Below are 14,356 nucleotides of genomic sequence, written 5' to 3'. Positions count from 1 at the left end.
ATGAAGCCCAGACATATAAAAAGGAGCGAACAACAAAAAAAATCGCGAAAACTAAACAGGGAAGAACAGAGCACATGATGTTCTTTTATATTGTGAGACTTGTTCTTTTTAACTGCAGAATTAATGAAAATACGCGTTTTGTTTTAAAATGTTTGCGTTTTAATCCCGGTACAACTAGATCTAGGTGCACACGCCTGCACCATCGAAATTGCTTAATTATCAACCCTTTTCCTCTCAGCATTATCTTGGTACGGAGTACTCTCTAATATCTCATCACAATATCACATACATCTCTCCTCCCACATTTATCACCGCAATCTCTCTCCTACCAAATATCTAACTTTTTCCTTCTCCGTCAATCGGGCCGACCACAACGCCTAGCTATGAATAATTCCTCTAGTTTTCAGATTCGATCCGTCTAGGTATTGCCCGTTAGCTTTGATGATGCAATTGGGGTTTAAAGCACCAGACCTGGAATTCAATTTCTAAGAAAGCGTTAGATGAAAAAATCGGTAATAGGCGGCAAACAAATTGGAAAACCAATATATCATTCTTCTATTTTCGTATTATTAGGGCTTTTGTCTCACGTTTCTCCGTCGACGATGGCGATGATTTTGATTATAAATTTCTTGCCTTGAATGTAGGTGATGGTTTATGAAATTTATAATTGCATGTCTTAATCTTTTGATTTCGAAGCTTTACATAATGTTTATTGTTTTTGTTTCTGATATTTTGGGTGAATTTTCTTGATGAATTGTTATGTGTGATTTTTTTTTGTTTTTTTTAATAATAATTCTGATTCGTCTGATTTACTTTATATTATGTTTAGTAACAGTGTGTAGTCCTTTATTTTTTTTTCTTATTGAAGTTGGTTCTGTAATGATTTCTAAAGACATTTTGAGTTTTGTCTCTAGGTTGATTTGTGGTGTCGAAGAGGAGAAGATCGAAGGGTTTAAGTTGAGTAATGAAGGTGGTGATGGTGTTGAACTGTTGATGATGTTATCACAAATAGAGAATTACACACTTTAACATCAATATATAAAAAAAGAAATATTTATGTTTAAAACATATAAATTGAGTAATGAAGCATGTTACTCCATATTTATTTCTCCCCTATACTTTTGTTCTCTATCAACTTTTATTTAAGTTTGGTTAGTCAAGTACAATTTGAGAATGGATTGATTTAAGGAATTAGAAAAAATCCATCACAATGGGTTACTACTTTGAATTTGTTCAATTAAAATGAAAGATGGTGAATTGCATCACTTGCTGATTGCATTTTTCTTATGTTCTGGGCAATTCCACATTAATGGTAGTAATTCTATTAACTTATTTGCAACTTTAGTATGGATTTGTGGAGCATGTATAAAATGTTGATGATGTTATTAGATGATTGGAAGAGTTGCAGCTTGAGCTAGAATAGTTAGAAGAACAAATTAAAATTAATAATCAAGTTCAAGAAGATGAGGTGTATATAATCAAGTTTGGTTGATTTATACTTTAACCCCCTGTTTGGTGTGTATTTTTTATGATTGGGATAATATATATATGTTGTACTCCCTCCGTATTTATTTAAGAGATACAGTGGGGTTGGGTTGATATTTTAATAAGTAAAATAAGTGGGGACCATGTCATTTTAGGGGTGGGAGGTGGGGGTGGGGTGTACATAGATTATTTAATTAGATGGTGGGGTTGATAAGTAACTAAAAATGGCAAGTGTATCTCTTAAATAAATATGGCCGAAAAAAGCAAGTGTATCCTTAAATAAATACATAGGGAGTACGTTGTTTCTCTTTGAAGATTTGCAATTTTGTTCGTATTAGTGGTAGCCGTCATTGTTATGAAACAGGAAGAGATTCTCCTTTTCACATGTTTATTTGTTTGGAAGAGGTATAATCGGCTCACTGGTATATCCAAAGGCAAAAAAAGATAAGAAATAGTAGTTGGTTATAAAAGTATTTTTGCTAGACCGTGTTTTTGAAGGCTAATAATGAGAATTGTGGGGGAATTGGAGTTTTTGAAGGTTCTGGATGTTTGGCTTTTGGCTTATTGATTTTGACGTGAGTTCCATTTTACAAAAAGCTAAATTTTATTGTATTTTTAAAAAACTACTGCGTATAAAATCTGCAAATGAAACTCAATAATGTATTGCATATCACGCATTACTTTTATTGCATATCACTCAATAAACTTCTTTTTTTGAAAGTTAATGCAATGGCGAACTATAAAATATGCATAAAAATCGACTCAAGTGTAATATTTATATTCTTAAACAAATTTTTTAGAACTCCACTACTTTTTCGCATTATAATTGATTTATTAGACTATCAGCTATGTCATCATGAATTATTTAGTTGATAATGTAATTAATCTATTTTTGTTTTAGGAGAAGAGAATACTTACATGTATCGCGCGGCAACGCTGATGGAGCTTTTGGGGATGAACACAAAATTATGTTTGTTTGATTTGTTCTGTTTTGTTTTCTTTGAATTGCTTAGACTTACTGTTTATTTTTGCGAATTATCAATCACAGCAGAATACATTAAATTAAATTGGCAAAAGAAAGAAGATTTATTTTGTTTCTCCGTATTTTGAACTTTTAGATTTTGTACAATTTTAATAATTTGGAATGTTATTTGGACTTTTACGGAGAGATTTGTAACAGAGGAATTTTACAAAGATTGTGTAATAACTATAATTCCTTCTTTCAAGGAAAATGGGAGAGATTGCAGGCTTTGATTTACAGTTGTTACTAAATTTTTTTTATTTTTTTTGACTTTGGAATTTACTTTCTTACTTGCGAGTTGCGACAGATTAAATGTTGTTGACTTTTTTGTTTTGCCGTGGAATAATTGCATGTTATATGCGTTGAACTTTTGTGATTGGGGATTACCATTAAATAGTAATATGTAATTGTGAAGAGCTGAGGGTATATTAGTATTTTGATTGGGGACACCAAAAGTGGGATTACTGAAATACCCCTCCCCTCTTCCCTTATGTAATAGAGATTTATCTCTATTATATAAAGGAACATTTGAGGGTAAATGAGTAAATACGCTTTTTGTGTCCACTAGGAATAGACGGAAATACCCTCATCCCTAATCTAACCCCAAGCGTTCGTTCCAAACCCCAGAAATTCAATGAGTTTGAGCGCACACCCTCACTCACCTCTCAACTGCATCACCTTTTCTCTCACCTCTCTAACTCCATGGTAATTTTGCAACTCTCAAACCTCCCAAACCTCCCCGTCTCTGATTATGGGTGTAGAGCTCTTGCCCACGTGCATCTCGATCCATTTGCAATCGAACATGCCATAACTTATATTTTGGTAAAACTGTGATAATGATAATTAAAGCATAATTGTTGTGATTCTAATGGCTCACACATAGAGGTTAATCCAAACATTTTTTAAATAATTTAGAAAGGTTCAGCCCATCATCTCGGACCGGGTCAAAAGGCGAGTTTGAGTTAGGTCGTGACCAAAAAATCAGCCAATCATGTTGGGCCATGTCAAATTCCGGGTTGCCAAAACCCGCTATTTCAGACTATAATAATGGGCTTTGGGTTGGGTTTGTGACAAAAACTCTGCCTATTATGCGGGTTGGACCAAACCTTACTAACCTTACCACACTTTGGTGGATATTGAGCTGCTATGAAATATGAATGATTGTTCATGCCAACGTAAAAACAGTACAGAGTATTGCGAGTAATAGTTAATTGGTGTGATTCTAATGGCTCACACATAAAGGTTAATCACTTAATCCAAACATTTTCGAAAATAATTTAGAAAGATTCAGCCCATCGTGTTGGTTTAGGTCAAAAGGAGAGTTTGATTTGGGTTCGGGTCGGGTCAAGCCTTGGCTGGATTCAATCCATCATGTCGGGTTGATATACAAACTTTGGGCCGATTTTGTTCCCAAAACTGCTACTCCGGACCAAAATAGAGGGTCATGAGCAAAAAAAATCAGCGTATCATGTCGGGTTGGGCCAAACTTAGGCCAATTTTTTGTGCCACTATAAAAGTTGTTGATCCTGTGCTTATATTCTATGATGCACGGACACTTCAAAAATATAAACCGTTTCCAAAACGTGCCTGACACACCGACACTCGACACTTGGATACTCGAAAATACAACCTTATTACCCTGTGATACCAGTTATATTTGCTATACCTTTGATTATAGAAAAAAAGTATGTGTGCTTATATTCTTCGTTTTAAACCCTTAAACTTACTATACTGTTTGGTGGATAATGAGCTGGCATATTATGAATGATTGTCATGCTAACATATTATGTTGTTGTACTTCCGCCCATTCTTTTTCAACAAACATAGTACCGAGTATTGCTGAGTAATAGTTTTTTTTTGGTACGAACAAATGAGGACGGGGGAATTCGAACCTGAGACCTATTGTACACAGGCCCTCAGTCGTAACCACTAGGCCAAGACATAATTGGTATTGCTAAGTAATAGTTGATTGTTGTGATTCAACATTTAAATAATAATTTAGAAAGAAAGCAATATGAAAATTTGAAAATAAACATTAAAATTTGAGATGAAAACACAAAATACGAAAATTAATTAACCACAACACAATTGAAAGAGTCAATTAAAACAACTAAAAGATCGCACACAAGTCCATTTAGGAAAACAAAGTGAATTACACAAGTCCATTCTAGTTTCTGATCCAGTCAGGTCTGGTTTGAATTTTTTCTATCTCTAACTCTAAACCATCTGAAGCCCATTTTGATTATAGGCTTGAGGGTGTTGGGCTGGAGGATGGGCCTCTCTTCTCGAAGAGCAGCAGCAGCAGCGGCAGCGGATATACATAGTCAATCCTGCAAACATCAGGAGACTACAAATAGCCGTAACTAAGACGAGTGGGGTGTGGTCCACCTTTTCTTCGCGGTCGGGAGCCTCCTTGGCCGGGAAGGTGTGGGGTGGCTGTCCCATCACTACAGAAATGGCTACAAGAAAAAGAACTAGCACCTGGAAATATTTTTCACAAAAAAGTAAAATATATTTAAACATTGAGTAAATTGTATTGTCAAACGGCTTGCCCAAATATTTCACTTTTTATTTATTTATTCAACTTGTACTTTCTCTATTGCAAGAATGCGACATAAACATTATTTGTAAACAATTGAATACTCTGTAACACGTTATAATATTACAAAAAAAAAACTTCGTTTCAACTGGAGATCAATAGTTAAGAGATTATAAGGGAGTTTCAAAGAGATTTATCCTCCATAATAACATATGAAATAAACTTGGGAGGTTGCTTAAATATATTATATTTTATACACATATTGCACATATATTACACAAATATGATACCTATATTTTAAAATATTAAACTCCCGAGTGCTTTTTGCTTTTTCTGGTCTGAATTGATTTTCTGATCTAATTTAATAAGTAATAAGATTAAGGTGAAAAGAACGAAGCCAACGAGACTGCTAATGACTAGACCATCTCAAGCCCATTATGATGATTATGGGGTTGGGGTCTCGAGCTGGAACTTGGCCTTGTTTCCTGAGCAGTAACAGTAAATTCCCATACAGAAGTTCTAAAATACAACAACACTGCTAATTACAATATTGATAATCGACATTGTATTTGTAGCACACGCGGTCAACCTTTTCGTGGTGGCTGCGAACCTCCTCGGCTAGGATGGTGTGGGGTGGCTGCCCCATCACTTCGGAAATGGCTAGAACTGCTACCAAACAGAGAACTAGCACCTAGAAAAAAAATTCAAAAAAAAAAAAAATTTAAACATTGAGTACATTGTATTGTCATACGATTTGATCAAATATTTGTTGATCGAACTAAATAACTCGGGAGGCTGCTCAAATACATTATATATTAAGGGCTAATACTGTATGATACGACATTGCCTATTGGGTTAAAAATTCGGCCCATGACCCAGTTTCTCAGTTGGGCCAGGTTAGTTTGGGTAGACTAATTTGACCAAATTGACAAAACTTATATTTTCAATCATAATCAAGACATTATACAGAGTATAATTTTTTTTTATGATATAATCTTCCAAATTATGGTATGATTTGATACTATTTGTCCTAATTAGGTAATAAAATATTTGTTTCCATTAGTAAATTAATTTTCTATTAATTCTGGGGATCATAAATGAAAGAGGAAGACGAAGCGATTAAGATCACGAGATCGAATACCATACCGTAAAAATAAGAAGGTTTTCCAGAATATAGAGAGAGAAGAACTTAGGAAGGTGTAAGGAGATATGTTAAGATAAAATACTAGGAGACTTAGGATTCTATTAATATTAGAAGTACTAGTATTTTATGCACGCGATGCGTGTGAAATTTTACAAATATTAGGCACTAAAATTCATTTGCAAAGTCCATATTTTGTGATATTGAGGTCATACAATACTCGTAGCCTTACTGACGAATGATCAAATCTTATGACCAATTAAAGCTATTAAAAAACTTAACATTATTTTGTTATAACTAACATATCCCATCGAAAAATCAAAATTGAAGTACTGAATTAAGGTTATTAAACATATAAAATAGTAAGTATCACTTTCTTCTTTTGTTCGCAATATATTTGTTTAACCACATGCACTCCTCCGCCCAATCGATATGCAACACATAACCAACCGTATACGAATGTTCAGGATTAAAATCTCCGATTGGTGGATGTAGCACCCATGAATTTCTCAAAAGCATTAAAGGTACCTGATGAGTGACATTTATGTCACTCATAGGGTAGTGATTTATGCATCATTTGAGTCGTTTTATTCTATTTCTAGTATTTCTAGTCTTTATTTCCCTTAATTTCTTATTTTAATTATTTATATCTTAGTTAAGCGTTTTTAGCTATTTTTGTTAGTTTTTAGATCTTAATTCCGTAATTTATTTATTTTATTTGTTTTATAATTTTATAGTTTAATTCTTTTAGTTTTCGTTATTAATTTTCTATTTTTATTTTTATTTTCTTATTATTATTATTATTATTTATTTATTTATTTATCTTATTTTCTTTCTCCCCTCGTCTTTGACTCGTCTTTGACTCTATTTTGATTATTTTTGTAGGCACGCGTTTTCAAGATCGGGATGATTTGCGAGTCAAAATCAAGTTCTTTTGTCCCTCTTGAATCTTGATAGGTGTTTTGGGCCCAAGATTTGCTAAAGCCCAACTTTTATTTGCTGCCTTTTCCTTCCATCTCACCACCAACTACTTATCCTACACCACTCCATCTCCTATCCTACACCACAGCAATACCAAACACCCTCTTCCCTGTCAGCAGCAAGCAGCTGCGTTCTCGCCTCACAACAACGACCCACCTCACTGTATACCACTCGCAGCCTCCAAACATCAACACCGCAACACCACCACCTGCAGCCCATAACTCCTCCCCTATACCAATTCGCACCACCATCAACATCAATCGCAACAACAAACACCAAAATTAACCCAAAACAGTTAAAAATCATCCCGCAAAATAGAGGAAAAAACAGAGCAATTGGGTTCGGTCGAACCCGTATTAAGTTTGGCCGAACCCGAATTTTTGAAGTTCCTGACATGGTCGGGTCCGGACGAACCCACCGTATGTTCGCCCAAACTAGAAACGGGTTCGCCCGAACCTCCATTAATGTTCGACCGAACATTTGAGCGCTCAAATATGTACGGAATTAATGAAATTCTACGGTCACGATTTGATGATGATAAGTAGTGATTTGGGCCGTGGGATTGTATTGGGTGATGACGGCGATGATCGTTGTTGTTGAGGATCGACGGTGATGATGGATGATGGAGGATGATTTATGATGATTGATGAGGATGGAGGGCTGAAGGAGGAGCACGAAGACGAAACGAAGAAGACAAAAATAAGGGGGTCTGACTTTGTTTTTTCTTCTTTTACAATTCGTGGGCCTGACTTGTAAATGGGGGGTCTGATTATTTTGATGGGTTTGGGGGGGGTTTTTAGTTCTTTTTATTTTCCTTTTTTTTTAATCTTTTTTTCTTTTTCTTTTTGCTTTAATCCCTTTTCATTTGGTTTTAATTCTTTTTCCTTATTTTTCTTTTCCTTTTTTATTTATTTTCTTTTAACTTGTAATATAAATACCCAATATTTGGGGTCATGACAAATTACCATGTAAATAATTAGGTTTTTCTCTCATTTTTAGGGTTTATGCTTAGTTCTTTTAGAGAGAGAAAAGTGAGAAATTATCAATGAAATTGGGGCTTTTGAAATTCAAGGGTGACAACTTGTATGAAATGATCAACCAATTAATCAATGAGCAATTTCTTACTCGCTCTCCTTATTTATTGTTTTCATTTATTGTTTTAATTAGTTTAATTATTTTTGTTTAGCTTAATGATTCATGTTTAGTTTAGTTGTTATTATTGTTTAGAACCATGTTTTTAGTTGTTAATTTCTATAAATTTCTTGTTTTTATGATTATGGAGTAGTTTATTGATTAGGGTTTGGCGAAAACTCAACATTGATTGGTTTGGGTGTTTGTGATTGGAATTAGGGATTTTCATGATTAAATTATTACATGTTTAGGCATTTCCAATACATGTTGCATTTAACTTGATCAATAAGTGTTCTATGATTGTTTGGAGTAGTCTAGTTGGGTTGGAAACAGTGGCGGACCTTGAGTGGTTTTAGGAGGGAGGCCGGTAGAACAAATTAAGCAATATACTATATAATTGTACAATTATACACAAATTTTAGGGGGGCGTAACTAAAAATATACTACAAAATTTTTCGGCCGGGGGCCAGGCCTACCCCAGCCACAACAAAGATCCGCCCCTGGTTGGAAAGGGATTAAAGACCTAAACTTGATTATTTGGTTGAATTGAAATTTTGATTTACCTCGGGTATGATAGGGTAGAACGAGAGTTCGTCCTTGATGCTTAGGGAAATTGTTCGCGCACCGGGAGGTGGTTGGAGCTAATTGTGAATTCAACGCTTATTCATGTAGTGCTTGTGAATCTTTCCCGTTTTTAATACTCTTAGGTTTAATCCATGATTTGTTGTTGTTTGACCCATCCCCTAATCTCATTTACTTTTGATTTCTTAGTTTAGTTTAATTAGTTTTAGTCTAGTAGATTTTCCAAAACCTCGTTCCGACCTAGCTTGTTGTTCGATTAACATAAATTAGCCCACCTTAGTCCTTGTGGATTCCGACCCTTGCTTAGCGCTTTACTTGTGTTTAGTGGTTATTTAAGGTAATTTGTTTGATTAGGAGAGACTAGTAACGACCTAGTTTTTACCTCGATCAGTACCTCAAGTTTTTACTTAAATTATAATCGAATTTCTTTTCCACTAAAACAAAGTTTTAATTCAAAATATAAAATAAAATAAAAAATTAATTTTGATGTCTTTTATTTTTCTTTTCTGCTATTACGAAAATTCTAATTAAAAATAAAATGAATATTTTATTAGAATGACTTTTAGTATTTTTTATCAAGTTAGTAAGAGATACTAATTTTCGTTTAATGAAGTTTGGAGAATAGGCCTATTACGTTCTCAAAGCCCAAATGGAAATTTTCCGGCCCATTTCATTCACACCTCCTATCGAAATTTAAGACAAACAACTCTCTCTATTCTAAGCCTATTTCATTTTGTTGCTAACATCTCTCTCCTTCCTCGCAGCCGCTCTCTTTCTCTCTCCTTTAAACCTATTTGAGTCTGTTTCTTCTTTCTCTCTCCGTTCTCTCCGCCGTTCTCTTCTCTCTTCTTAAATCTATTTGAGCTTGTTTCTCCTCCTATCTTTCCTTTATCTCTTTCCTTTCTCTCTGTTTTGATGAAAACTGGGGAATCTACATACAAATTTCCACTTAGTTTGAAGATCTTTGCAAAAAAAAAAAAGGCGAATACAGGTTATTTAGGGTTTATTTTAAGGATTAATGGTTGCTTTATTAATTTTAATTGGGGTTCGTTTTCTTAATTATTGCTTAACTATTTTTTTTTTGAACTTTTAATTTGCATGTCGTTGGAGAGAAAGGTGCGGGGTTGATGGGCGGCGAGGCGTTCTACTGGGCGAGGCGCTGTCCGAGGCGACGGCGGAGGCGATAGATTGGTAACCACAATCTGCGTTGCTTGATATTTGGAATATAAGGTTTATTTATTTCGCTATATCTCTCTTTTGTTTTCGAAATTTAAAAATCTGAAATGAAAACTTTTTTTTGCTGGTATTAATTTCTTTGTTTAATTTGTACTAAATTTTTTGGGTGATGTTTATTTTAATTAGGTTTTTTTTCCCATTTTTTTAGTGTTTTCGCATGTTAATTTATACCAATTTTCTTTGGTGATTTATGGGTTTATATTGATTTTTCTTGGTGTGGTAATTAGGACCCCTTTGATGTGTTTCCCATGTTTTAAGTGGCTAAATGTAAGGAGTTGAGGGAGGTTTGAGATTCATTTTAACCGAATTTAAAATGGTTTTAGGCAATTTAACTTAGTGTTTTGTGGATTTAGGCAAATTCCAATGGTATGAAGCCCCTTTCCCTACTATTTTGAACATATTTATTATAAATCTTTGTTATTAAATGTGCGTGACCACTTCAACTTTGACTGGTTGTGTTGATTTTAGGTGTTTTCTTCCTTTGAATTTGTTTTAATGAAAATTATGTTCCTTGTGAAAAGTACAGAAAATCGCTATCTAATTGTTTGCCGACCTTGGATTCATGCAACTTGAATGGACCCTTGAACATTCGTTTAGATAGTTCTTATAGGTCTTTGATATTCATAACGTGGTGAGCTAGTTAATGATGAATGTACAACTGTTTGCTGGTTTATTCTTTGTTATTTGTGTTGTTGTGATGAAATCTAAGTGTTTGGATAGAAACTATGATCTTTATTGAAATTGTCTTACAATTATGATCAAATTTGACTAAATATTTATTGAAATTGTTTGACAATTATGATCAAATTTTTAGATTTGATTGAATTTCATTTTGTGTATTTAAAAATTGGACTATTTGATGAATTGCAAGTGTTATCACAGTGATGTTAAATTAGACTAATTAATCATAACGTGGTGAGTGTCCAAATTTCATACAGTGATGTTATCATGAATTGCGAGTGTTCAAATTTGACCGAATATCTGAACTGCTTGCCGAACTTGGATTAATTAACTATCTGAACAATTTGTGTATAGGTCTTCACAAATTAAAATTGAATAGCTTTAGGAAGTGACTGTATGTTGTTAAGCTTTAACAATTTGTTTAAGCTTTAACAATTTGATTAACAGTGATGTGATTTTGTTATCTCTATTATATGTTAGAGAACAGTGATGCATAAAATCTCAAGAGATCTTTGAAATGTTTTAATTTGGTGATAACAGTGATACTTTTTTTTGTTTAATTTATTTTTGGAAGATATTATGGTTGGTTAGGGTTTAAGACATGTTTTAATGGACTTAAGATTATAGCTTAAAAAGTTGGGGTTATATTCTGATTTTAATTTCAATTTTATTGATGTTTTATTTTTGGTTTTAGCAGATTCGATTAGATGGTTTCAGTGGGTATCTGTGGTTCGTATAGTAAGTGTAGATTGGAGTTGTGGGTATTAACAATAAGGGTGAAGTTTGGGGTTTTATAAATTTTAGGGTGTATTGTCTTTATTTCAAATTGGGATTGTGAGTAATAGTAGGAGTACTTTGAATTGGGGTTTTGTTTATGCAGGGGATTAATGTTATTAATTTATTTGTTCATCTGATTTTGCTGTTTTCCATGAGACTATTGGGTTTTATTGGATCAAATGTGATAATTGTATGTTGTTATGGGTTGATTTATTGATTTAGTTAGAATCAAATTTAATGATTTTCTTTTCGTTCTATGTAATTAAACGCATGATTTAAAATCTGTAATAGTTAATTAAAATCAATAAACGCATGTACACCTTAAGTATTTTTTTCCCTTTCGCTATTTATAAGTTATACCTAGATGTAATAATCAATTTTTAATTTTATAGAACACATGTTTAACGGAGTTACTTGATAATTAAAACTGAGAAGGGTATTTTAAAATCAAATAACAACTTATTCAATTAAAAGCATGAAAATTAATCTTTAATAATTAATTAAAATCAATAAAAAGCATGCATATTACTATTTTGTTTAAGAGATTGATTGGCCACATACCTTATGCCATTGTTTATTGTATGCCTTGATGAACTTAACACCCAACTTAAAATCGAACTTAAAACCGAAATTATAACCTGCAAAACCATAATTTATTTCAGATTTTTGATTTACATACTTTAACAAAAAAAAATGCAAACCCATCTGGCAAGAGTACTCATAAATGTAACAAAAAAAATGCAAAAAAAAACTCAGATTTAACTTGGCAAAGCAAAGATCAGAAAGATGAGTGGTTTAGTTTTTCTTCCAGATTTTAAAAATTACGAATTTACCATATGTCGGTGGTCGTTGTATCTATTTATGAACTTCAAACCCCAATTAAAATCTGCATTAGTCAATTATATTTTAAATCATAATTCTAATAACACAAATTTATGTTATTGTCTTTTCAGAAGTTAATAGCCTCCCCTCTTCTCCCAAACAGAAGTTAATGCACTCTCCCAAACCCCTATACACATACCTTCTGTGTTGAAATCTGCAATTAAAAATTAAAAAAATTATCAGAGATTATTTAACCAAATGCATGAATTAAAATATAAAATAATTAATTAAAATCTATATAAACATGATAATTACATACCTTATATTTTGAAATCTGCAAAATAAATAAACGCAACAATATTAGAAAAGAACATTTGTTTTATGCATAAAAATTCATGAATTTAATTTATGTTTTTATGTTATATATAGTCTTATATACATAAAAATTTAATTGTTATGCGTACAATATTCCTTGTATTTTTATGCATACACAGATTTTAATGGCTCTAAGGCCTCTAACCTTGAAGTTGAATATGTCCATACAATTAAATTAGAAATTCACGAATTTGTTAAAAAATTAATTGTTTAATGTTTGTTTCTTTATGGTTATGTATTAAAATTCATGAATTATTATTATAAAAAAAATTGTTTAATCTTTTTGTATTTTTTTGCAAGGATTCGTACGAAAAGTGTACTTATGTGTGGGAGCGACTTCAAGAAGAAAGAATGGTGATGTGGTTCTTCTGAGAACTGATTTCTTCTAGTTTTCTACTGAGAATCAGTGCGGCAGTAGATTTGCAGTAAGGGAGAGGTTTTTTGTCTTCTGATTTCTGGAAATTTTCTTCTTCTTCTGGTTTCTGGAGATTTTTGAATGTTTTTTGGTTTCTGGAGATTTTTTGAATGTTTTTGGTTTCTGCTGTATTATTCTTATCTTGGTCTGTAATAATTTTCGTTTCATTTGGGAATTGTAATAATTGTAATGTTTTCTTTTCCTAATTTTCATTTCTTTCCTGATTTAATCTCTCAATCAACACTAACTTTAGTAATTGAGATAGAGAGGATTTTATTCTTTGGTAAAACTGGTAATACAGCTAATGGGCCCATATTCTTGATTTTGGGCGTTACATTATTTCAATCAAATTAGGTATGTAGTACAATTAAACTGTAGAACTGTGGTGGGGTATTTTCTTCTTTTACATGGGGGGACACGAAAATCATAATTACTAAAGAGACTTCAGTTGTTCCTTTATATAATGCCCTTCACAATTTTACCAATATGTAATTGTGAAGAGCTGAGGGTATATTAGTATTTTTGATTGGGGACACCAAAAATGGGATTACTGAAATACCCCTCCCCTCTTCTCTTATGTAATTGAGATTTATACTATATATTAAAAGGCTTTTACAATCAAGTTCATCTTCCATGTGGCGCTCTCCCGACCTCAAGTTTCAAACAATAAAGACTTATCCACCAAGCTATATGTCATATTTGATTTCTTTCTTTCCAAACAAAATATAACAAATAACAAAATAGTGAAGAAAAAATAATAATATATGCATTTAATCACGTTTTTTGTATGTAATGGCATAAATATGATTTTTCATATAATAACCCGGTGTATCGCCCGGAATCAAAAACTAGTTAATCCTACGTTAATTATTCTAATGAGATTTTAAAAAATTCACCACATATATCGTGTTTTAAAAAATCCACCCTTAATTTACCGAGGTTTTCTAAAATGCATGTTTTGCATTTTTTGGCTAACAAAGGCCCATTTGACAAACAAGTTTTAGAGCTCCACACTTTGAGCTACTCAATTTTCTTAGTTAAAAGTAAAAATATGTTTTTTATTTATAAAAAAATATACATGGTAATACTTTTGATTATAAAATATCAACAAACGAGTTTGTTCATGAAAATAAATAAACTAGCATGCATATGTTCATGTTCAAACTCGTT

The 14,356-nt window shown here is 32.7% G+C and overlaps 1 protein-coding gene and 1 long non-coding RNA gene across 2 annotated transcripts; one reads left to right on the top strand and one right to left on the bottom strand.

Moving 5' to 3' along the window:
- Window positions 1-143: 143 nt before the first annotated feature.
- LOC130469683 (uncharacterized) lies at window positions 144-2,745 on the top strand. The gene is made up of 2 exons (XR_008930046.1): window positions 144-640; window positions 2,387-2,745. It is a non-coding gene; the product is annotated as an uncharacterized lncRNA (long non-coding RNA).
- A 1,978-nt stretch (window positions 2,746-4,723) lies between these two features.
- LOC130469518 (uncharacterized) lies at window positions 4,724-12,575 on the bottom strand. The gene is made up of 3 exons (XM_056838862.1): window positions 12,136-12,575; window positions 5,635-5,736; window positions 4,724-4,987 (listed from the first exon to the last, which is right to left on the bottom strand). The coding sequence occupies exons 1-3, from the start codon at window positions 12,277-12,279 to the stop codon at window positions 4,724-4,726; spliced, it is 510 nt and encodes a 169-aa protein (XP_056694840.1). The 5' UTR covers window positions 12,280-12,575.
- Window positions 12,576-14,356: the final 1,781 nt, after the last annotated feature.

The sequence above is a fragment of the Spinacia oleracea genome, chromosome 3 (genome assembly GCF_020520425.1).
Source record: "Spinacia oleracea cultivar Varoflay chromosome 3, BTI_SOV_V1, whole genome shotgun sequence".
In the NCBI taxonomy this organism is placed as follows: Eukaryota; Viridiplantae; Streptophyta; class Magnoliopsida; order Caryophyllales; family Amaranthaceae; genus Spinacia; species Spinacia oleracea.
Note: the sequence above shows the minus strand (reverse complement) of the source record. Positions and strands in the feature narration are given on the sequence as shown.

Bases quoted from the DNA above. Each gene is read 5' to 3' on its own strand.
- LOC130469518 (XM_056838862.1), bottom strand. From the start codon at position 12,279: ATGGGTTTGCATTTTTTTTTGTTAAAGTATGTAAATCAAAAATCTGAA. The intron at 5,737-12,135 runs GTATGTGGCCAA...TTTTTTTTCTAG, and splicing joins ACAATAAACAATGGCATAAG to GTGCTAGTTCTCTGTTTGGT. The intron at 4,988-5,634 runs GTTGACCGCGTG...AAATATTTCCAG, and splicing joins TTCGCAGCCACCACGAAAAG to GTGCTAGTTCTTTTTCTTGT.